General features: G+C 34.4%; 2 protein-coding genes across 4 annotated transcripts; one reads left to right on the forward strand and one right to left on the reverse strand.

The window, feature by feature from the left end:
• Positions 1-311: 311 nt before the first annotated feature.
• LOC129944986 (uncharacterized) lies at positions 312-4,247 on the forward strand. Its single transcript, XM_056054646.1, has 5 exons — positions 312-1,053; positions 1,129-1,653; positions 1,741-2,237; positions 2,349-3,025; positions 3,812-4,247. The coding sequence occupies exons 1-5, from the start codon at positions 312-314 to the stop codon at positions 4,245-4,247; spliced, it is 2,877 nt and encodes a 958-aa protein (XP_055910621.1).
• A 2,347-nt stretch (positions 4,248-6,594) lies between these two features.
• Positions 6,595-25,299, reverse strand: LOC129944683 (uncharacterized). 3 transcript variants are annotated; one of them, XM_056054288.1, is made up of 4 exons: positions 24,912-25,299; positions 24,731-24,763; positions 8,418-8,670; positions 6,595-8,354 (listed from the first exon to the last, which is right to left on the reverse strand). In XM_056054288.1, the coding sequence occupies exons 3-4, from the start codon at positions 8,645-8,647 to the stop codon at positions 6,980-6,982; spliced, it is 1,605 nt and encodes a 534-aa protein (XP_055910263.1). In that variant the 5' UTR covers positions 8,648-8,670; positions 24,731-24,763; positions 24,912-25,299; the 3' UTR covers positions 6,595-6,979. The 3 variants fall into 3 exon arrangements, with proteins under 3 accessions (XP_055910263.1, XP_055910264.1, XP_055910262.1); XM_056054289.1 differs by lacking the exons at positions 24,731-24,763; positions 24,912-25,299 and adding an exon at positions 13,997-14,130; XM_056054287.1 differs by lacking the exons at positions 24,731-24,763; positions 24,912-25,299 and adding an exon at positions 8,772-8,808.
• Positions 25,300-26,140: the final 841 nt, after the last annotated feature.

Consider the following 26,140-nt stretch of genomic DNA (forward strand, 5'->3'; position numbering starts at 1 on the left):
GATAATTTTAATTTAAAAGAAAAATACAAGTGTAACATCATTGATTAAATAATTTAAAAAAAATACATTACAATACAAAATTGATTCAAAATATAAAATACAAACTTAATTTTGTTCACGTGCAGTCTTAAAGTGACATAACCTAAATCGTTCACCACAATGGCAAATCCTGCTGCGCCTACAACAATTCAATTTAATTTCGAGGGATTCGATGTTGGTGTCACCGGTCACGTTGGTTAAAACGCTTTGAAACCGCGTTGGACATTTTCAATTGCGATGCTTCGAAAAAGAAGCAATATTTGCTACACTACATGGGAGCACCTACTTACGATGTGCTGTGCGACAAGCTCTTGCCCAACTTACCAGAAGATTCACAATACAGCGAAATAACAAATATTTTAAAAGACCATTTCGATCCGAAACCGAATGAGATCCTTGAAAATTATCGTTTCCATTTGAGGAAACAAAAGGAAAGTGAATCATGTGCGGATTTCTTAGTTTTTTTGAAACGTCTATCCGCAAATTGCATCTTTGGATCCTACTTAAATACAGCCTTAAGAAATCAATTTGTGTTTGGGTTAATAAACCAAAAAATCAAGAGTCGTCTACTCGAAAAAAGCGACTTAACTTTGGAAATAGCTGTGAACACCGCCAATGCCTTCGAGATAGCTGAAAGAGGGGGCATTGAGTTACATCAACATATGTCGAGGTCAAGCGTTAACGAAATCCAAGAAACAGTCAATGCATTTGGCGATAAGCGGAAAGATACAAAAAAAATCGAAAGGACAGCGGGCACGGGCAATAAACAGCCATTTACAAGAAAATGTTACCGGTGTGGTAGCACCTCCCACTTGGCAAACCATTGTACCTATAAAGAAGCGGTTTGTGAATTCTGCAAGACCAAAGGACATCTTCGTAAAGTTTGCTTGAAGGAAAAGCGCCAAGTTAACCTGGTTGCAGAAGAAGATGACATTTCAAGCGATAATGTCCTGGTAGATGAATTATTCCAAATATACGAGGGAGGGGTAAACAATATTAAAAACAATAAATTAAGTACTATTAATCGTTCCAAAATATTTTGTAATCTTAAAGTTAATAATTCTCTTTTAAATTTTGAAATTGATACAGGTGCACCGGTGACGATGGTGAGCTTAGGTGATGCGGAAAGGCACTTTGGTGATTTGGATATACATGATAATGATACGTTGCTATACAGCTACTGCAAAACTCAATTGGATTGTGTGGGGTACATTATGGTTAATGTAGCAACTGCAACAAATAACCACAAAGTTAAAATGTATCTGGTGCGAGCCGAAAGGAAGCCCTTACTAGGACGCGAATGGCTCCGTACGATTAAACTCAACTGGGATCGGATCATCGCCGATCAACTACACAAACCAGGAATGGATGTAAAAGCTATTCAAGCAGACAAATTCAACGATATGAAGCTTAAAGACATTGTGAGTAAGTACACAAATTTATTTTTGCCTTTTACTGGAAAAATTGTGGGACACCAAGCTAGATTACACATAAAAGAAAATGCCTTGCCTAAATTCTTTAAGGCCCGAAGGGTACCATTTCCGTTAACTGAAGCTGTAGAAAAAGAAATTAAAAAACAGGTAGACGAAGGGTTGTTAGAAAAGGTTGACACAAGTGAGTGGGCAACACCGATTGTTGTTGTGCGGAAAAGAAATAATTAAATACGAATGTGTGGGGATTACAAAATCACACTTAACCCAGCACTTAGAGTAGATGAACATCCGTTGCCTACCGTTGAGGAAATGTTCAGCACCATGGCGGGCGGACAAAAATTTTCCAAGATTGATCTATCTAAAGCTTATTTGCAACTTGAAATCCATCCCGACGATAGGCACTATTTAACGATAAATACGCCATTGGGATTGTTTCAACCAACGAGAATGATGTATGGGGTAACATGCGCACCGGCAAAATGGCAGCGTTTCATAGAGATGGTTTTGCATGGCATTAAAGGGGTTTCCGTTTTCTTAGACGACATAAGAATAACCGCAGATACCGATGAATTACATTTAGAACGGATAAACGAGGTCTTAGAGCGTCTAAACAATTTCAACATGAGAGTAAATTGGGAGAAATCAGAATTTATGAAAGACCAAATTGAATACTGTGGTTATATAATTGATAAAAATGGCATTAGAAAAGGAGATGCAAAGGTAGAAGCGGTACAAAACATGAGACGACCAACAAATAAGGATGAAGTTCGTGCATTTGTTGGGCCCATTAATTACTACGGTCGCTTTATAAAAGACTTAAGCACAATTCTCTTCCCGATTAATAGACTTTTACAAAATAAAGTACCTTTTGTATAGGACTTAAATTGTGAACAATCATTTGTGGAAGCGAAAAGACAAATACTATCGGATACAGTTCTAACACATTATGACTTTGCGCTGCCAGTGGTATTGGCGGTTGATGCAAGCCCTTATGGAGTGGGGGCGGTATTAAGTCATATATATCCAGACGGGTTAGAAAAACCCATTCAATTCGCGTCACAAACATTATCTTCTGTACAGCAACGATATAGCCAAATCGACAAAGAGGCTTATGCCATTATTTATGGTATCCGCAAATTTTATCAATATTTGTTTGGAAGGAAGTTTATATTGGTTACCGACAACAAGCCTATATCGCAAATATTTTCTCCACATAAAGGTTTACCAACCCTTTCGGCTACTAGAATGCAACATTACGCAATATTCTTAGAATCATTCGATTTTGAAATCCGTTTGAAAAGATCCAAAGATAATGCCAACGCAGATGCTGTGTCCAGGCTACCTATTCAAGACACAAACCATAACGTGAAAGAAGTTAATATAATTGAGAATGAGTGTTTGGAGAACTTACCAATTCATGTATCCGAATTGAGAGATGAAACGAGGAAGGACGATGAAGTATACATTCTGTACGAAAGTTTAAAACAAGGTCGTGAATGCGACGGTACACATCGCTGGGGTATTCGGCAAACAGAATTCGCTTTACAACAAGGGTGCATATTACGAGGAATCCGTGCATATATACCTAAAAGCTTAGGACAACGTGTACTTGCTGAACTTCACTCAGCACATTTTGGCACAACGAAAATGAAGTCTCTAGCTCGTGGTTACTGCTGGTGGAATGGGATGGATAAAGAGATAGAAAAATTAGTTGAAAATTGTGCAGATTGTCAGACAACAAGAGCACAACCAGCCAAAATATTACCGGTCCATTGCTGAAGTACACCATCGAAACCTTTTGAACGCGTGCATGTTGATTTTGCTGGACCTTTATTAGGAAAATACTTATTTATTTTAATTGATGTTCACAGCAAATGGCCAGAAGTACATGTAATACCTAATATTACAACAGAAACTACGATCCAAACTTGTCGAAGTATTTTTGCTACGTTCGGTACACCAAAAGTGTTTGTCAGCGATTATGGAACCCAATTTAATTCTAAAGATTTTTAAGTATTTTTGAAAAATAATGGAATAACACACAAGCTAGGTGCACCATATCATCCAGCTACCAACGGCCTCGCGGAACGTTTTGTGCAAACAATAAAAAATAAACTGAAAACTGCTAAATGCTAAATGCCAAGCAAGCGATTTAAAAGCTACAATTTCGAAAATCTTGTTTGCATATCGCCGAGCTATTCACCCAACTACGGGCAAGTCACCAGCTATGCTAATGTTTGGGCGTCAAATTCAATCTCGGCTAGATTTATTCATTCCCAGAGAGACATTAGTTGTTCCTGAGCGTCCAATTGTAAAAAAAAATTCTTATTGGGAGAAAGAGTGGCCGTAAGAGATTATCTATCAAACGACAAATGGAAATTCGGAAGAATTACAGCAAAACAAGGTGAACTACACTACGAGATTAAGTTAGACGATAATAGAGTTTGGAAAAGACATGCTGATCAAATCCGAAAAATTGGGGACCAAATTCAAATTCCTGCTATTGATCCTAATCGTAACAACACCCTGGAACCAAAAGAAATACCTCCAACAACAAAAGAAAATACACCACAGCTGCCAGACCCCTCTTCACCGAAGCAGACTGAGTCAACACCAAACGAACCTTCACCAAGCCTGCCAGAACCGTCACCTCCTTGCGAATCGATCGTCCCCGAAACACCAGGTAATATTAATAACACTCCTAATGAGATTCAAACACGTCGTTCAAAAAGGGCTATTCGTCCACCGGAACGTTTTAAAGATTTTGCAATGTAATAAAAAAAATTATAGTCATTATTTAAATTTTCTTATTTTTTATTATTATTTAAGTTTTCTTAAACAAATATATATTGAATAAATAAACTAGTATTATATAAGTTTCCTTAAACAATATGTATTATCTATGAAATCAATTAACTGAAGAAATATTATTATGATTTAATTTTTTTTAAACAAATTAATTATGTATTATTTATAAATAAAATTAACTAAAGAAATATTGTGAGGGGAAGAGGTGTCAGAAGCTAGCTCTATCACTCTCTTATTTCGACAATAGAAAATATAAGTAAGCAACGAAAACTATGTAATAAAAATGAAGTCAACTGATACACATCGTGTTTCTTTTCTCCGACAAAACCACGATCAGAAGCTCATCATACGAGGCTCGTAAATGCATGTGTTAGTTGTTAGTAAGATTATAATACAATAAAAGCCTAACACACGCATAAAATACAAAACATAATTAACATTTAACATAAATTAATACAGAACAACAAAAGATAAAATAAAGACGTTTACGATAGTGGAGCACTGGTTCTAAACAATGATTTTAATCCCATCATATTAAAATTTAAATCTATCGATGAACAGGTTAAATTATATAAAATGCTCATTTGACTTAAAGCTTCATATTTCCCATAGTTAATAATAATAAATTGGGTGGCGCAACAGTCCGTTGAGAACTAGGGCCTAGTGCCTTACAACTCTCAACCATTCCTGTGTGCGAGTAATGTTGTCAGGAATGGAGGGGACCTACACTTTATATGCTGAATCCGAACGGCTAATTTGAGATAGCACTTTTTCATGACAAGAGTTACTCTTGGAGAATTTGTCAATTCCTCGCAAGAGGCAGTACCCGTGAAAAGACTTAAGATGGCATAGGCAGGGATCGAACCCAAGACATCTGGCATGAAAGTCCAACGCACTAACCATCATGCCACTATACTATTTCTACTATTTCCCATAGTTAGTTCTATGGAAGTCAATATGTACAAAATCAAAAGGACGTAGGTGAGTTCCGCCCCGGCAATTCAAATATACACAAGATAGCAAATAAGGTGCATCAATTGTACACGCCTTTGATGGAGAGATTGCAATTGAAGAAGCTGAATACGATGTTCATAGGGAGGCAGATCATAAGGATCTTCCCAAGGAAGACCCTTTAGGGCAAAGCGAATGAAATTATGTTGAATTGATTCAATACGTTTTCTATGAATTTCGTAATAGGGAGTCCATACCTGCGAAGCATATTCAAGATGAGGACGAACATGGTAATTGTACAAAGAAAGAGTAACATAGGGATCATTGAACTCCTTTGCCCAGCGTTTTATAAAACCAAGCATAGAACTTGCCTTATTGACAATAAAATTAATTTAATGTGTAAACTCTGAGTTGGAACAGAAATAAACACCTAAAGCTTTAAATGTGGAGACGTGACAGAGTTTTTGCTGTGATATACAATAATCAAATACACTAACAACTCGTTTTTTAGTAAAAGTTATCGTTTGGCATTTTAAAGGGTTGAGGGCTAGGCTATTTTTCCCATACCAAACAGTGTAACTATCAATGTCGGCTTGTAAAAGGATACTATCATGGGTGGACTTCATAATCTTAAAAATGTTCATGTCATCAGCAAAAATGAGAACTTCACTTGAACGTAGACATGACGATACGTCGTTAATAGAAAGGATGAATTTTACCTCATAGGATCTGTTTTCAAGGTATGATTTGATCCAATCTAAGAAAAATGGTAGAAACCCAAGTGCTTTGATTTTAAATAAAATGATTCCGTGGCTTAGTTGGTCAAAAGCTTTAGAAAAGCTAATTCTATTGACATAGCCAGTTATATTGTTAAGTACAGTGATTTTTAGCCGCACTGCACGAGTGTGTAATGCTTTACATTCAAACCCACTGTGCATCGATATCTCCTTTCTAATCTTATCCTTTTTTCCAAAGTGCTCGCACTACGTTTAATTATAACAAGGTTATTTTCTACACCTAGAGTTCGCGCATAAAAAAGAAGGAAATAAAATGTAGCATTAACAACTCAACAACTAAGACTCATTCATTTAAGCGACGAACTTACAATATGTATTCTGAGGCAACCTTTTAGGCCTAATTATGGATAAGGTAAGGAATTTTGCTATCAAAACCGATATACTTGGGTTTAAGTAGAATGTTCATACGAGAGCCTTTATTTTCATATGTAAAGTGATGTGTCAGTTTCTTAGAAGAGGTTAAACCATTTTAAAGACGTTATTTGCGATGTTAGATTTTCACTACGTTTCCGAATCAGTATTCACCGAAAAAAGTTCTTTTCAAAATGCAAAAAATACACAAAATATATTTTGTATAGGGTTGTTTATTTTAAAATATACACTCTAACATCTATAATTTATTTTAATAATTTTTGTTCTCAAATAGTTTCCCAAATTAATTTGGGGGAATGGCAATCACTTTTGCCAAAGATTCTTTTCTCAAAAAAAGTATTTATCACAAAAGTTTCTTAAGTTTTTCTCTTTGTCTACATATTTTTTTTTATGATTTTTTCACATTTTGGTAGGAAGCATTAATTGTATAATGTGTATGTTATACCGAAGTAGAAAATAAAATAAAATAAAATAAAAATGGACACGAACAAAAGAAAACGGTAAGAACAAATATAAAGGATCACAAGATTTGTTGCTTTAAGAATTGACTTGAACAATGTACATCAGAATTAAAGTTAATCAACGATATTTTTGATCAGTAACTCGAGCTTGTTCTCGACTATCGCCACGCTCGATATACCAATTATTGTCGTGACGATGTTTGTCGTTATTTTTGCGAGAAGTCTCTCGATGGTGCATAAGTTTCTCGTGCCATTCGCCATCGGCGTTTCGTTTAGCATTTTCATGCTCGGCAGAAGAATATTTGTCGTATTTTTTGTAGTCCTTGGACTTTTTAAATCTCTCCCCAGAACCGTTGAAGTCTTCATTTGATCGATCTCCTCTGCGATAACGTTCCTTGCTTTCACCACTATCGTCAAAGTTTTGTTGCTTCTTGAAATTTTTCCGTTTGTTCTCGTATTTTTTGCTTTCATTGTCATGTTTGTCAAGTTTTTGATCTTTTTCGTTCTTTTTTCTATCAGATTTGTCAGTTGGTTGGTCGTTCTCATATTTTCTGCTCTCATATTTATCAGGTTTGTGTTCATGGGGGGTGTAAGTACTTTCTTTTGGCTTCTGCAACCTTTCAGTGCCTTGGGTGGCTGTTGGTTTTTCGTCATTTCCACTAAAAGGATTATCTGTCAGTTTGACCAATTTATCAAAAACTTTTTCAAAGTTCGTAAAGTGATCACTTTCTTCTATGACAAATCTTACTTTTTCACCCAAAGAGTCAACTATACTCTCACCTGCCCTTGGCAGTTCTACGCACATTCCAGCTACGTCCATATTATTTGGACCCTCGCACTTATATGGAGTCTTAAGGTCATCGGGACTTATTACGACTTCTTCAATGTTATTTCCATTGCCTGGCCAAACCTTCATTTTCTTTTCTCTTGACGGTTTGCTCTTTGGTTTGTTGGACGTTGAATATTTCTGATTTTCACTAAGCGTCGTTAAGTAGTTCACTTGCTTGGAAAGAATATCAATTTCAGCTCGCATGAGATTATTTTTTAATTCTAGGTCATCTATTTTTTGGTTAAGTACATCTGAGTTGGTTCCAAGCGCAGATTCGTATTTTAATTTGCTGATAAAAGCCAAAACTCCCAGAAATGCTCCAACATAGAAAAGTCCTCGTAATCCAGATCGCAGTGTCGGTTGAAAGTCTGGTGAATTTGCCATCTGGCGTTCTGATGCTCTTCGCGATTTTCTGTTGTTTTCCAACAGTGGTTCTACTTGATGGAAAACATCAGAAGATCGTTCCGAGCTACCTTCATAGAATCGTGAAGTATTGTCGCCAGCTGAATTTGTCATTCTTAACGAAGGTTGTAACACATCAACAAATCGCATGTTCAATTCTGATAGATGCTTGCGCAGCTCTGGGTGCGGAGACATCCTTCCGACGCTTTCACAATCGCTTATGATTGAGATACCATCTGAAATATCATCGAGTTCGCTGTATCTGTAAATGTAAAAAATTATAATTTCATTTATAAATTCATATTTTTAAATTATCACTCTTTACCTATTTTCCAATTTATCAACAGATGCTTGTAAGACCTCAACGCGTACAGCATCTTCACTACTTTCATCTTCCTCTTCACTTTTTTCAGGTGTAGGTGGAGGCGAGGGTATCTCTTCTCGAGTTAATTCTTTCGATTTGTCTGTTATCACAGTCCACGTATCGAAAGACTCTGATTCGGTGCTGGTTGTGAGTGGAGACGCATCTTTTTTGGATTTAAAATTCCTGTTCATGACTTTTCCAGTGTATAACGTCCCTTAAAAAACATAGAAACAAACAAAATAATTGTAGGTGAGTAATTTTCGTTCTGGAATTTGCTTGAATATCTTAAAAAATGTGACTCTAGAGGCCTCATACATTCAAAACACATGCGATTCATTATTAAGTTTTATCTGTTATGAACAAGTTTTATGGCAATTAAGATAAAGTTTTCGCTTTTGTTTGTCAACATATGAACAATAAAAAAGAAAAATATTTAAATAGTTTTATTTGTGTAAGCGATATTTGTGGTTGTGATTCAAATGACACACAAGGGTAAATTGTTTAAACTTCTATGCGGTAAAAAAGTTAGAAGGCCGGTACAATGGAATCAGTTTCGTTATTGTGTTGATTTGATTAGATATCCGTAATCAATCGAGAATTGAGTTGAATGTTTGCTTTATTGCTATTTTTTGTTTGCAGTAATAAAAATAAAAACATGAAAAACAAAAGATAAGGCACCTACCTAGCTTCGATTAGAGAAAGTTGAATGGATCGGAAGAGATTAGAGTTTATTTGATTAAAATTTAAAGCGCAATACAGTAGTGTTTTGTTTACGGAAAACTGTTAAATATTTGGAATACACAATTTTAAAATTAGACTTTGTAATAATTTTGAATTCAAGATTGACTTTTTTAGACTTTCAGTGTTGACGACTCGTGTAAATTCATATACTTATCAGAAGTTAAAAAGTATTCTGTATTCACTTTGAGCACCAGCAGTTTGTTTGGCAAATGCAAACACAAGATTACAATTTTCAATGGTTTTGTTTTCTTTTAAACATGAAAGTTGGAAAAAAGTTCTCATAACGGTGTGCAATATGTTGTGAGATTCAAAAGTGGAACGCAAATATTGGGACTTAGATTGGAAACATAGTTTCCTTTAAGGGTGATAAGTCGAATTTTTTGAATAATTCTAAAACAACGGAAGTACACATGTACAAACTTAGAAGTGTGCTTCGATATGTTTAAACAAATTGGTTCTCAAGACAAGACTTTTAGAATCTTCTGATTAAAAAAAAAATTAAACATGAAATGGAAGTAGAAAGAGAATAACTTATAAAATTAATTTATTTGGAAATACAAACATTAATACCCTGTTATAGAAACCCACTTAAATACATAAACTTATCTTAAATAAATTTTAAACAATTAAGTGAATATTATTCATAATAAAGAATAGTAATTAAATACAATTGCAACAGGACGTAGAGAACCAGGGTCTTATGACTAACAACTCTCAACCAAACCGGTTCGCTAGTCATGTCAGGCATGCAGGGGACCTACAGATTTTGTACCGAATCTAAACGAATAATTTGAGAAAACTTCATGACAAGCAATACAGTTGGAGCTACAATTGATTTCACCCTGCGAAAAAAAACTTAGGTAGCACAGTTCAGGACTGATTCCAATTTGTTATTAAATTAAAATTATCAATTATCAACATAATTATTGTACTCGTATACATAAAAAGAAGAATTTAAGCATTTTAAAAATTAAAGGACTTCATCATACACTGCCGCTCATCTGAATAGGTTCACAAATATTTTCACCTTGCTGTTGGCCTTTCTTCATATGTATTGCAATATTACATCTTTTTTTATCTATGTTATAAAAGAGTATCATTATGTGCTTGTTTTTGGAGACAAAAATTGTCTTAAAGCTTACCGTTATCCTCACACGGTAGCTAGACTAAATGTATTCATAAAATAAGCAATTATTTTAGCTCATCTGAATAGGTTCAACGGATGAAATGGAATAAAACAATACAAATTATTTGAATTCAAAGATCTATTTTAGCCTTTTGTATTGTATGCTTATTTACCAGAAGTTAATAGTGAGTGTTGCCACCTCTTTTTAATATAGTCTCGTAAATTCGATTTGGAATGCAACTATACAATTTTTCCAGGTATTGAAGCGAAATTTCTGACCATGCTTTTTTAATGGCTGCGATTAATGAATGTTTGTCTTCTAATTGCCTCCCTCACTCGTATACTTTACGTGAGAGAAGTCCCCACACATTCTCTATTATGTTAAGGTCAGGGGAGTATGGGGGTCACACCAGCATCTCCACATTTTGACTCTCAATCCACTGCCTTATTGTCCTCACTGTATGGATAGGGGCATTATCATGTTGGAATGTCCACGATATTGGTCCAAACAGATCAGAAATCTGTGGGAAGGCCTTTTCTAGCACACCTTTATAAGAATTTGCACTCAATCTCGATGTAACAAATTGGAGCTCTAAGGCTCCGTAGAAGGAAATAGCTCCCCACACCATAACACAGCTATGCAGCCGACTTAAATAATGCTCCTCTTTTCGATGGTCATGAAAGTAATAATTATAGCCATCAAGGCCCTCTAAATTGAACTTTTTCTCATTTGAAAAAATCACTTTTTGCCACTCTGACTTCCACGACATGTATTTCTTACAGAATTGGAGACGAATTTCTTTCCTAGATTCGTTAAGTGGTGTTTTTTTCTGATTTTTTTTCTTTTCAAATGAGAAGCACTTTTAATCACGCGTTTAACCGTAGCTAAACTTCAATTGATACCGGTTTTTATTTTTATTTTTTGGCGCGGAATCATGAGAATTAGAAGCTGCTCTGATGATAGCACGTATATCCTTTCATGGCTTTTCCATAATTTTGGATATTTTGCAAGTAACTGCCTACCAAATTTTGGCTTCTTTTAATTTTTTTCGCTATAAGTCGTTGGCTTACAATTAACACGCAACTCAACGCCAACTGCAATTTTTGCTGTCGAACCTATTCAGATGAATATTGAGTCGAAAATCAATTTTTACCAACTTCTATTATTTTTTGTAGGTTTTTATTTTTTGTAAAAAAAACTGTAAATTCGATTTTTCTCAACATTTTTCAGAATGTTGAAAACAATATTTCTTGAAAGATAAAATAAATTTGAAGCCTAAATTTCAAGTTTTTGAAAAGATATTTGAATCGATATTCAATTTTTACCAACTTTGAATTATGTTTTTTTTTAGATTTTTATTTTTTATAAAAAAAACTGTCTATTCGATTTTTCTAAAAATTTTATCAGATGTCAAAAACATTATTCTTCGTTGCACAAAATTATTTTGGAGATGAAATCATATTTTAGTCGTAAAATTTTGGAGGTGACAACATTTTTTTTCAGTTTTGTTGATTTATAAAAAAACCGTTGAATGGATTTTTTTCAAAAATATACTTCTTTGATATCACGTTACAATATATTATATACAATTTAATGTAAGTCCCTAGCGTTTTTGGTTCGTAAGATATTTAGGGTTAATCAAAATGTTCTTAAGAGCCCTTTCTGCATCTTTCTGCCTTATTATCCGTATAACAAAATTTATTTAAAATCGATATCCCTTCTGGTTCTTGAGCTATAGACGACAAAAAAACGTCACGAACTTATGGACGTTCTAACTAACGTATAAACGCACGCACAGACACAGAGCCCTTTCTGCATCTTTCTGCATTTTTATCTGTACAACAAAATTTATTTGAAATCGATATCTCTTCTGGTTCTTGAGCTATGGAGAACGAAAAAAACGTTGCGAACGTACGGACGTATGAACGTACATACGTACACACGCACGCACAAACATCTTTCTAAAAATCTTTTGTTTCGACTCTAGGGACCTCGAAACGTCGAGAAATGTCAAAATTTTCAATTTGACAAATCGGACCCATTACAATAATTTCCAATGGGAAGTTAATAAATAGTTCAGTAATTAAATACAAATATAAATCATTCAAATTGTGTCCTAAATTTCATTTTATTGAATTTAAAAATAAAAAAGATAAATGTTTCTTATTTTATATATTTGCATTTTTCAATAATATGACAGTTCCAGATTGACTGGCTTTGTAGTGTAGTTTTGCATTCACAAAGCTAGTTTAATTTTGACTACGTAGCCACCAGCTTTGTGAATGCGACCAATGCCCCCGATGATTTAGTTTCCGATATGAACGCTTATTTATTTTTGGATAATTGTCTCGAAGATTTTGGACAGGAACGATAAGATCAGAAAAGGACAATATCCATTGTTGCAACAATGTTTACGTATGTATGATAAAAGATAGAATAATTTGAAGTACAGATTGGATGAATACTGGATGCAGTTCATCCACTACAACAAAATTAGATTTTTAGAAATGAGGCTTTTAACAATATCCATGCTTTACATTTTTGAACAAAATAAACTCGTATGTGATAAACGGTAGTATAAGTTGGATTTGATGAATTTAAAAAGTTGGAGATTTTATTCTCATTATCGAAAGTCCATGTAAAGAATTTTAGGTTAATCAAGTTTACATTTACGTTTGCACTTTTTGATGTATTATTTTTCCTGCTTAATCCCATATCTCTCAAATTTGATCATAGCTTTTTGCTAAGTTCGTGCTTATTCAAGATAGTGACATTTCCTTCCCGGTAAAATTTTATATAAAAAAAGAGTTGTTTGATTTTATAAATGGTGTTTTTTAAAGGTTTATAACTTACAAATGAAATAAAATAAAGATCATTTTTTAAAATTGACATATGCTAGAAATCCTATTTAAATTATTTTGAATAAAGCAAAATTATCTTTTTTTGGATTAACATGTTTTATTCCATTTCAAAGCTGTATAACACTTAAAAAAACACCCTTTACAAACATGTAAAAATAATCATTTTCTCTTGCGGACTTGGGGCTCATATCTTTGTAAAGTAAGCATCTTACTACAAGAACATGAAATTGAGAATCCTTTCCCATTTTCTTAAAATGTTGCAAACATTTTTCCACAGGCCTTGATTTTAGTAATACATACCTTAACCTATTGCATGGTCAATCTTTTACGGTCGGAACAGGTACCTACCTATGTACAACTTTTAACAAAAAGATTATTTCACAAGTATTCTTTGTTTTGATTCTGAGACATCTAACTCTATATGTCCAAGCGTATAATTTTTGCGTTTATTTATTAGACTCAGGTGACTGGATTTTGGCACCATCTCTACACCACATGACAAGCAGACAAGCCTCTTGGAATTTTTCCTATTTTTGTCTATAGCGTAGCATTTTATTAGCATCACAAAGAAATTCAAGAAATGAGAAAACAGAACAACACTTTCTTTGTTTATAATTATTCTTTGCAGAAAATTGTACACGTGATTTGCAGGCGTTGCAAAAATCAAGCAACGACTTTCTTTGTTGGAAGTCTCGGGAAAATCCAAAAAAAAAAACTTTTTTCAAAAAACAACTAAAATAGACGAGAAAATGCATTGCACTTTAAAGAGGAAGTCCTATCTTATTTTATGAAGAGAGAAAATAAATCTTACGTTTTTATACTATACGAATATTGTAGTAAAAATATCACATGTAAACACTATAGTTTTATTATAATTTTAGTTAATAACAAATAAATACAACGACAACTAGCCAGCGCGGTGGCGGTAATGTGTCTCACGTCTTCAAGTCGCTATACACTATACTATGATACACATTGAGATTCTGTCGAATCAGTATGAAAAGATTCACTCATCGAATCTTGTTTGACATTAAAAAGGAAAACATGCCATTTTATGAATACTTTACTTAGCAATGTACAAAATACAAAAACATTGGCAGGCCTCCAAGTTTTATCGTTAAAAGGCCTATAAAGATAAATGTCAGGAAAAAAACAAAAACCAAAACGTTGTTTTTGCCAAATATTACCCTCGCATTAATATTTTTGTCAAATAGAAATTTTGAAACGCAAATTTTGTTTGTTTTTTCGTTTAGCTAGAAACAAAAGATGGAAATGGTGTTTACGTTATTATAAAAGCTGTGCGCATTTTTCTTTGGAAACAGGGATATGAGTCAGTAAAATTGATTAAAATATAGTATCTTTTTGTATCTTGCTTTTGTACCATAGATGCTTAAAAAAGGGTGACCACACCAAGATGCATATATTAACTTCCCATAGGAAGTTATTGTAATGGGTCCGATTTGTCAAATTGAAAACGTTTCAAGGTCCCTAGAGTCGAAATAAAAGATTTTTAGAAAGATGTCTGTGCGTGCGTGTGTACGTACGTTTGTACGTCCGTACGTCCGTACGTTCGCGACGTTTTTTTCGTCGTCCATAGCTCAAGAACCAGAAGAGATATCGACTTCAAATAAATTTTGTTATACAGATAAAAAGGCAGAAAGGGCTCTCAAGAAAATTGCGTGGGTGGTTTTTTTACCATAGCAGTTTGAAAAAAAGGTGAAAATTTTGGTTAACCCTAAATATCTTACGAACCAAAAACGCTAGAGACTTGAATTAAATTTTGTATAATAGATTGTAACGTGATACCAAACAGGTATATTTTTTGAAAAAAATCAATATAACGGTTTTTTTTAAAATCAATAAAACTGAAAATAAAAATTTGTCACCTCCAAAATTTTACGACTGAAATATGATTTTATCTCTAAAACAATTTTGTGCAACGAAGAATAATGTTTTTGACATCTGATAAAATTTGGAGAAAAATCTAATTGACAGTTTTTTTTATAAAAAATAAAAATCTAAAAAAAACATTACTCAAAGTTCGTAAAAATTGAATATCGATTCAAATATCTTTTCAAAAACATTTAATTTAGGCTTCAAACTTATTTTATCTTATAAGAAATATTGTTTTCAACATTCTGAAAAATTTTGAGAAAAATCGAATTGACAGTTTTTTTTACAAAAAATAAAAACCTAAAAAAAAATTCATAAAAGTTGGTAAAAATTGCTTTTCGACTCGAATATCTTTTCAAAACTTTGAGATATTGGCTTTAATTTACTTTTATCTTTCAAAAAATATTGTTGTCAACATACAATCAAAGTTTGAAAAAAATCAAATTGACAGTTTTTTTTACAAAAAATAAAAACCTAAAAAAAAAATTATAAAAGTTGGTAAAAATTGATTTTCGACTCAAATATCTTTTCAAAACTTAGAGATATTGGCTTTTATTTACTTTTATCTTTAAAAAAATATTGTTGTCAACATTCAGTTAAAGTTTGAAAAAAATCGAATTGACAGTTTTTTTACAAAAAATAAAAACCTAAAAAAAAAATGTATAAAAGTTGGTAAAAATTGATTTTCGACTCAAATATCTTTTCAAAACTTAGAGATATTGGCTTTTATTTACTTTTATCTTTCAAAAAATCTTGTTTTCAACATTCAGTTAAAGTTTGAAAAAAATCGAATTGACAGTTTTTTTTTTACAAAAAATAAAAACCTAAAAAAAAAATTATAAAAGTTGGTAAAAATTGATTTTCGACTCAAATATCTTTTCAAAACTTTGAGATATTGGCTTTAATTGACTTTTATCTTTCAAAGAATCTTGTTGTCAAGATACAATTAAAGTTTGAAAAAAATCAAATTGACAGTTTTTTTACAAAAAATAAAAACCTAAAAAAAATGTATAAAAGTTGGTAAAAATTGATTTTTGACTCAAATATCTCTTTAAAAATTTTAAGTATTGGCTTTAAAGTAATTTTATCTCATAAGAAATATTGTTGGTAAAATTCAAAAAAAATCGAATTGACAGTTTTTGTTACAAACAATAAAACTCAAAAAAAAAAAAAAAACAATACTAAAACTTCGTAAAAATTTACTTTCGATTCAAATAGCTTTTCAAAACTTAAAAATATTGTCTTGAAATTTATTTTATTTCACAGAAAATATTGTTTTCGATATTCAGTAATTTTTATATAAAAATCCAACAGTCCGTTTTTTCATATAAAAAATAAAATCTACAAAAAGAGTACCCAAATTTGGTAAAAATTGATACGAGTACATAAAGACAAACTTTTAAGCAAGACAAATCGACAGACGGGATGGGAAGTTATCAGTGTGGGTCGCATCCCAGCCTCTTTTTTCTTTTTGAAATAACTCCAAAACCAAAGCACGTATAACAACGATACAAATTTTATTCGAAAATACAGATTAGACAAATTATTTATGAAATATTACATCAATTAAATGATGCCGGTTTTGGCTTACACAATCGTTTAATCTTTTGACAAAATTTTCGAAGACATTTCTTAACATTTCCGGCGTAATCTCAGAAATTTCTTGTCGAATGCGCGCTTTTAAATCCTCCAAATCACGTACACGAGTCGTGTAGACACGCCCTTTCAAATATCCCCAGAGGAAAAAATCCTGAACCGTCATATCGGGAGAACGAGGCGGCCAAGCGAAATCTGTCGATCGAGAGAGTAAATGAGTACCTACCGAACGGTTTTTTCAACAGAGCGAGCGTTTCGCAGGCAGACGTACATACATATATGGAAATAAAATCCTATTTAAATCAAAAGTGACCAATTTTTTTTTCTAAAGTGCTGCAGAAAGGACACGGCACATTGGCACTCAAAACTCAATTAACTAAAATGAATCACGGTCTATACAATCTTACTCTTTTGGATCAAGTCTAATAGGGCTAGAGTAAAAACGCAGGCATTCCTAGAAAATGCTTGTCATTTCAAGGTAATAAGATTTCAAGAATCTTTGCCTCTAAAGTCTAAATCATCGAAATTGCATAGACTTGTTGTTAATCATTGACAGAAGTTCATACAAAATGTTATCATTTGTTGTATTTTAATTTTCAAGCTAATGTTTATATGAAATGTTTAAACTCCTGCTATAAGCACTTGTGGATAAAACTAGGTCTCGTTAGAAAAGATACTTTTTTGCCCAAAACAGTTGCCTAATTAAAACTTCTCTTTGACCCAAACTGCTTACAAAGTATGCCATTAATTGCCGAGTCAACTGGGCCTTGTTAACGAATATTGCGAGATTAATGCAGAGTTGTTAAGATTTATATCGAGTTGAGATCTATTTGCTTTATGAGCCAAACTCGCACTTGTGCTCTTCGTCACCGCAATTCGAAGGACATAAGTGTTACGCCAGATACTATCCTCTAATAGGGGGAGCGTGACAATTTGAAATTTAATTTGTGAACGTATCATTTCAGCATCGAAATATCATTGTCAATTTATAAACATGCGACATTTACTTTAAGAGCATTAACATCAATTTGTTTCGATAATTGTTGTATCGGGTTTTGACAATGAATGTGGTGTATATGAAATATTGAAATCGTATTAAAAAATATTTTTATATGTAGTTTTTAATATGTATTATCTTTTTTAAATACAATGACATTTTAGATTATCAAATATTATTAAAACTGTACACGAGCTTGTGCAAACAACAAATTATTGAAATCGGTTCAATAGCTCTTGAAAAAACTTTAAAATTAAATAACAACTCTTAAGGGACACCCTTCACATTTTAGTTTTTGTTGAAAGGAGCCAAAATGTTTCGGTTTTGTTTTTAGGAGATTCGAATTTTCGATGTTAAAGCAAAAAAATGAATTGATATTTTAAGTCTTAAAAAATGCTTTAATGAAACCAATGGTATGGACGAGGACAGACAGGCAGACGCACGGATAGAGGGGTCCTACTTTTTTCGATGGTAGCAAAAACCAGTTTTATGCTGTATTCTTTTTTATATCTTTCCCGTATAAAACTGTCGTAAATATTTCATTTATTATTACTAAATTCTTTTGTTTTAGTTAAATATTTTAACAAAAATGTTGTATAAAGTACATAATTGTAATCAGTCCGTTTTATCGATTTTGAAGATTTTTCTCCCTTTCAAGATCTCTAGAATCTAAATCAAAGATTTAAAGAGAGGTGCATGTGTACGTACGCTGGGGATGCCATTTTTTGTTGTCCATTTTTCAATAGCTTTAAATGTGTTTTTCAGATCATATCATTGAAAGATTAAGAAAAAACTTTCAAAATGTTTTTTCTTAAAAAATGTTTAATGTTTTTAGAAAAATCGAAATAAAAAAATTCTGCTTTAGTTGATAATAACGGTTTTAAACTTAAAATGTTGGAAACAAATACAGATATTGACAATTAACTTATTTAACATGTGCAAAATATTGAAAGCTTACAAAAAAAGATTAAAAATGGTTTTTGACACAAGTATTTTGAGTAAAAAAAAAGATATGAACTTAAAATTTTGTATCTCACTCAAGATATTGTTATTAAATACAAATTGACGGACGGGATAAAAACTTATCAGTATTGGTCGTATTCAAGACTTTTTTTTTACTCCACAAGTTTTCAGACCTCAATCACTAAATTGAAGTGTAAATTCTTAAATATATGTACATTTGATGTACCGCAAACTTGAATGTGTAGGAAACATAAGGGAATTAATTTTTTGTTGTTATTTTAAAATATTTGTGAGTGATAAGTGGTTGGAAACTAACACTGTTTGGACCTACTAAGAGCGTTTACTGCTATTAACTCATTGCACGAATCCCATATCAAAGCTCACTTAAAAAACACATTTTTCGGAAAAGGAGATACTGCTCTTTTTGAACGTCTTAACACTTGTCTTAAATTCACCACATATTTGATTTCTCAAACATTTTCTTGCGATCGATAGTTTGATGCGGTATTCATTAAAGTCCTAAATCATTGCATTTTTGAATCCTTTTTTTAGTACCAAAAATAAAAAATATAATGGCCCACATTCATAGTTCTTTAATAAGTTCTGATTTTGTCTTTGCTAAACTTAACTTAACAGGCATACAAAACAGCGCTGCACATAAGCATCACAGCTGCACTCGAGCTCCACAAGCAGAAGAGGAGAGAGGAACACCGGCTTCTTAGATGAAAAAAAGAGCATGAGAAGAGCGCGATCGAGGAGATAGAGGGATGTCACAGCAGGAATGAGGTTCGTAAGTTTTACAAAAAAAAAAAACTACCAATGGTACCAGCCTGTAAGGACGATCAGGGGAAAATAGTAATAGAACCGCAGTCTATGTTGAGACTATGGAAATAACAATTCGCCAAATTATATAACGGCGACAACGAACGGAATTCCGCTGTAAGGGAGATAGAACCAATCAACCTAGACGACGCAGATCAAGAATTCAGCTTACCCGACCTCGACGAAGTGAAGATAGCTTTATCTAAACTGAAGTCAAACAAATCTGCTGGAGCTGACGGCATCGCTGCCGAACTATTCAAAGCAGCAGGCGATCACTTGTTAGGGTGCATGCATCTGCAAAATATGGTCGGAAGAAAGCATGCCCGATGAATGGAATCTCAGCATATTATGCCGATACATAAGAAAGGAGATCCTCTAAATTGCGCCAACTACAGAGGCATCAGTCTCCTTAACAAAGCATATAAGTTCCTCTCTGCCGTATTATGTGAAAATCTGAAGCCGTTCGGCAACAACCTGATAGTTCCTTATCAGTGTGGCTTCAGACCAGGAAAGTCCACTATCAAACAAATATTCACACTACGGCAGATCTTGGAAAAAACCCAGGAGCTTCAAATCGATACCCAGCATCTCTTTATCGGTTTTAAAGCAGCGTATGGTAGCATCTTTAGGGAAGAGCTCTACCGAGCAATGTCTAGTTTTGGTATTCCTGTCAAACTTATCCGTTTGTGCAGAATGACGATGGAGAATGCACGCTTCTCTATCAAGGTCGGAAAAGATCTTACCGATTCATTTGATGTCAAAAAAGGTTTTGGACAAGGCAATGCACTGTCAAGCGACTTCTTCAACATCGCTCTGGAAAGAATTGTGCAAAACTCAACAGTCAAAACTAGAGGAACAATCTTCCAAAGGTCCATCCAATTACTCGGATACGCAGATAATATTGACATAATTGGGAGATCAAAGCGTGATGTCAGTGGAGCGTTATTGAGCATTGCGACGGAAGCGAAGAAGATGGGTTTAGTGGTCAATGAGGGCAAGACCAAGTATATGCTGTCATCAAAAAAAGATATTGAATAACGACGTCTTGGACAAAACGTCACCATGGACAGCAATAACTTTAAGGTAGTTAAGGACAACGACACCAGCGCTGAAATCAAACGAAAAATAACTCTTGCAAATCGCTGCTTCTTTGGACTTAGAAGGCAATTGAGAAGTAAAGTACTCCCTCAAGCATCTAAAATCACCATCTATAAGACACTCATCATCCCGGTTTTCATTTGAGGCGCTGAGGCATGGACCCTGTCAAAGAAAGATGAGAGCGTCTTCCAGAGGAAAATTCTTTGGGTGATTTTTGGTCCCCAAAATGGAGAATGGAGGAGAAGATATAAAGACGAACTATACGGGCTGTACAGCGACACTGACCTAGTTAGCAGAATTAAAGTCTAACGGCTTAGATGGTTAGGTCATGTAGAGCGAATGGACATCAACGCTCTAGCCCGGAAGGTCTTCGAATCCAATCCCGAGGGACGGCGCAGTAGAGGACCTCAACAAACTTGGCGTGCGAAACTGGAGACAGCAAGCTAGGGACCGAGCTGGCTGTAGACGCATGTTGGTTGTGGTCCAGGTACGCCCCGGACTGTAGCGCCACCTTAAGTAAGTAAGTAAACGTAACTTCAGTTATGTTGTTCATATTTAAACCCATTATAAACCGATAGCCTGAAGTCTAAGCTGTTTTTAACATAATAAACTTTTGACAAACTAATTGAGAAAATTATGTTCCAAATTCTTTATGAATAGCAGCTGTGTCTACTCTATGTCTATGTTTAATTTAGTCTCCAGTTCAAATAGACTAGATAAATAATGACTATGAATAAGCCGCAATGTCTATATTTGCTTTTGATATTATGTATGTAGATATTTGCTTTTGGTATTATGTACAGTTGTGTTCATAAAAATAGCAGTGTTTTTGATTTTATAATTATTATAATTTACTGACGGCTCAAAGATGGATTGCGGAGTTGGTTCTGGGATCTTTTCTGAGTCCCTAAATGTAGCTAAATCCTTTAGGCTTCCTGACTTTGCTAGCGTTTTTCAGGCTGAACTGCTGGCAATGAGGGAGGCATGTAAGATACTTAAACAAAGCCCAAACCAAAACCGAAATGCGGCTATCTTCACAAACACTCAGATAGCTGTCAAAGCCATTAACTCGGCCACATCCTCATCTAAGTCCAGCAATGTCGCGATGAGCTTGCGAGCCTGAATATTAACCTCGGTGTCACCCGGATCTGGGTTCCGGTCCATAGTGGTATCGTGGGAAATGAACGGGCTGACGAGCTAGCCAGGCAAGGATAGGCCCTTCATAGCTCACTTGCGGAAATGGTTAACATTCCTCTTTGAAGGGTAAAATCTTTTCTATCTACCAAACTGAATCAAACTGAAGGTGGAGCAACTTACTCAACTGCATTATATCTAGGAAGATATGGCCCACCTATAATAAAACCCGTACAAACGATCTTCTTTGCAGGCCAAGGCAACACATAGCCAGGATTGTTGCGGTTCGTACCGGACATTGGCCTATAGGAGTTCATGCAGAGAAGTTGGGTATCTCTTACAACACCTTTTGCCGTAGTTGTAGTGACCAAAGAGAAAGTGAAACCATAATCCATTTCCTCTGCAAATGTCCTGCTTTGGCAAACACCAGAATGAAATGCTTTGGAAAAGCATTCTTTCAAGAACTTGATGAGCTATCTGAGACAAAGATTAGAGACCTAATCTTTTTTCTCAATGCGACAGAATGGCTCTAACATAATCGCTATGAAGTTTCTCTATAAATCTTTCCCTTTCTATCACAGGACAAACGAGTTTTTGGTATCAAAACGGCGCACTACAGCGCTCATTGGATCTCAGGCTAGGTTGCCTTGAGATCGGCATTTCTACCTACCTACCTATGGGCTTACTTTTCATATAACGAGGTCGGGCCTAATAACCCCATCGGGTTATAACCGAGTATGTGAAAATTCTCGAGGAGGTTACGTTATCCTATGCTGAAGAGGAAATGCCGTTAGTTTGGGTATACCAACCAGACTATGACCATACGTCAAAAAAGTCAAACTCATGATTTGAGCAGAAGAAGTTATCCGTTATGGAGTGGCCCGCTCAATCCTCCGACCTTAACCCCATCGAAAACCTGTGGCGGGATGTTAAGAACGTAGTTCATAAAGCAAAACCCAAGAACTCGAAAAAATTGTGGGAAGCAGTGCGTGATTTTTGGAACGCAATACCAGTCGAGAGGTATCAGGTTTTAGTGGACCCGACGCCACGTAGATGCGAAGCATCATAAAAAACAATGGATATGCAACAAAGTACTAATTGTAAGCTAAAATTATTTGTATACTTTCATATAACTTATTACAGTTTTCCTTACTTCTACGTAATAGAAGTGCTTTTAAACCTAACACCACTTGACATCTTCTCCAAAAAGGTGGCTGCCAACTCATGTGTAAGGCTTAGAGCCACCTCTCAATGGACCAGCAACAATACTGGACATACTACTATTCTAGACAGTTTCAGATCTATCCCAGATCGCTTAGACTATACCATCCCAAAAATGGTATTCGGTAAAAGCTTCCATGTGTCCATCCCTTCAAGATCCTCCTGGGAAGAAGAGAGATCCCTGGAAGACGATGCGGTACACTTCTATACTGACGGTTCAAAGACCGATCACGGAGTTAGAAGTGGTATCTTTTCAGAACAACTGAATCTCAGTCTATCCTATAGACTTCCCAATCAATGTAGTGTATTCCAGGCAGAAGTAATGGCGATTAAAGAAGCACTATCCTGGCTCAAAGAAAACGTTATATCTTGTAAGGATATACGAATCTTCTCAGACAGCCAAGCCGCTCTTAAATCTCTTGCGTCTGTCTCCACAAAATCTCAAACAGTCCACGATTGTCAATCATCTCTGAATGAGATGACGGAACAGTTAATTATTCACCTCATTTGGGTGCCGGGCCACAGAGACATTTCGGGAAATTGCAAGCCGATGAGCTCGCCAAAAACGGAGCACTTCTGCCTTATGTTAGACAAAAACATAACATAGGAACACCAGCAAATATTTTCTCAAACAATATGCTCTAGAATCAACAAATGCTAGATGGTCACAAAGTACCACCTGCCTAGCAACCAAGCAAATATGGCCAATTATTGACTTAAAACGGTCAAAATTCTTGATATCACTGAGCAGACAAAGTATAAGCTCTACAATTGGAGTAATAACGGGACACTGCCTCATAGGAAGAGATGCTCTGAGGCTAGGGGTCTACACAAATGACTTCTGTAGAAGCTGCATGGACGAGTAGGAAGAGGAAACAGTCCAACACCTTCTATGTACATGTCCAGCACTCTCCATTGGAAGGTATAACTTTATCGGTAATCCCTTCTTCGATAACACCAGTGAACTGGCAGCGATTGACACAAAACGTCTCTCTAACTTTATTAAAAGTACAAAATGGTTTGCTTAAATTCATTACTCTCCCATGAGTGGTATCATAATGGGAATGGATCCTTGAGGTCTACGTGCGTCAATGACATCTGGACAGCCACTCCAACTTAACCTAACCTACGTAATAGATCAAGTACTTTGTCATGCACTGCTATTTTTATGAACAGCCATATATTTAAAAAAAACGGTTTTTACTGTGACAAAGCTTACGGTCAAAAATCGATTGTACTTATTTTCTGTTATTATGAATAAAATATTTTAGTTTGTTGTTAGAAGTTTAATGATATATATTATAACGTTGAAATTGAACGCCTTTTTGTTTTATTGGGAGAGCAGCGCTATTTTTATGAACACAACTGTAGGTAAGTACACAATTTTTAAGTTTGGCGATAGGTCTGGTCACCCTATCAGTTCGATTAATAATTTCTGCTGCAATTCCTGCTGTGCTGTTGCAATTTCTAATTTTATATATAAACATGTATGCACATATAGTCACGGTCGGTCGAGCGGTCGGTTGGTGCGAGACTTTTTTTGAAAATAAATAATTGAAACAAATCCGAAAATCCAAGATGACAAACGACTTGCAAAATGAAATTGCAAGTGCAAGCGGAAATAATTTCGTAATCAAGATTCTCTGTGCTCTGCGATATAAGATTTTCTTTCTTTATTAACAAACTTTGTATAAATACCTCCACATAGTTTTTATGTAGGTACAAAATAAAATGTTAAAGAAACTCAAACTATGAATCGATTTTATTTGTCTATGACGTAGGTGTATACCTACATAAATATTTAAAACTATAGATACTTACCTTCAATTGTTTTAAAGACTTGGAGCCCTTGAGCTTGAAGAGTAGATAAGTGGAGATTGTTTTTGCTTTCGTTTTAAGAAGAAAATATTGAGTTGTACAGTAAATTTTGCACACATCAAAACCAGAAAATAAAAACAAAAATTACATTTATTTTAATTTTCACACATTTTCAATTGCGTACTTGATTTGAAGTTGAATGTGCTTTGATTTCGGTGAAATAAAACGAAGAATTTTGCAATAAATTGTTTCGACCAAACGGAGACCACAAAAAAAAGTAAAACCAAAAAACTGGGAATCAAACTGTTGCGGGATGGCAGGACTTTTTCTTTTCCTTGATTTAAAAAAACAATAATTAAAAACACGCAAGAAGGAAACAAAATACAAAATTCAGAAATTTATTTTATCCCGAAAACGGAGAGATTTTATTTCCACAATCAAACGGACTAAGTACTTGCTCAATATTTCGTGTTTGACTAAAACAAGATATTTTTGCAGAACTTGTTTTGTGTGCTTCTACAAATTTTATGACAATCTACGAAATACGAGAGTTACACAAAACAAATGGCGATGAATGAATAACAAGAACGACGATGAATGAGTGGGAATGAAAATAAGGAATGAGAAAAAAATGCAATAAAATTATTTGTATTTTTGAATAAATCAAAATGGAGGGGTGGGGAAAACTGAATTGTTTTGGTTTATTATTTGGCCTTGAAAGGAAAACCACAATGAAAATTGAAAACAACAACAAAAATAACAAAAACAACAAACATTATTGTTTTGCATAATTTGCTTTAGCAATGACATTTGTGAATTGAAATGAGAAAGAGAAATACAGCGCTAAATTTACAACGAGCGGTTAACAATTGAACTACATATTTATAATAAGTTATGCCAAAATGACCACGTGAAAGCATGAACACATTCAGTGGAAAAATCTAGAAAGAGTTGATTTGCGATTAACTACAAGGTACCAGGAAATATCAAACATTTCATTAAACCAAAATATAAGTTTTTAAAACTTTAATTTGAATTAGACGTGTTAAAAATTGAATTTCTGGCAGCTTTTAGCTAGAACATAGAAATCAGATTTGTTGCGGATGTAGGTAAGGTTAGGTTGGAGTGGCTGTCCAGATGTCATTGACGCACGTAGACCTCAAAGGTCCTTTGTGATACCACTGATGAGGTTACTCATGGGAGAGTAATGAATTTAAACAAACCATTTTGTACTTTTAATAAAGTTAGAAAGACGTTTTGTGTCAATCGTTGCCAGTTCACTGGTGTCATGGAAGAAGGGATTACCGAGAAAGTAATTCCTTCCAATGGAGAGTGCTGGACATGTACATAGAAGGTGTTGGACCGTTTCCTCTTCCTCCTCGTCCATGCAGCTTCTACAGAAGTCATTTGTGT

This window comes from Eupeodes corollae, chromosome 2 (assembly GCF_945859685.1).
Source record: "Eupeodes corollae chromosome 2, idEupCoro1.1, whole genome shotgun sequence".
Classification (NCBI taxonomy): Eukaryota; Metazoa; Arthropoda; class Insecta; order Diptera; family Syrphidae; genus Eupeodes; species Eupeodes corollae.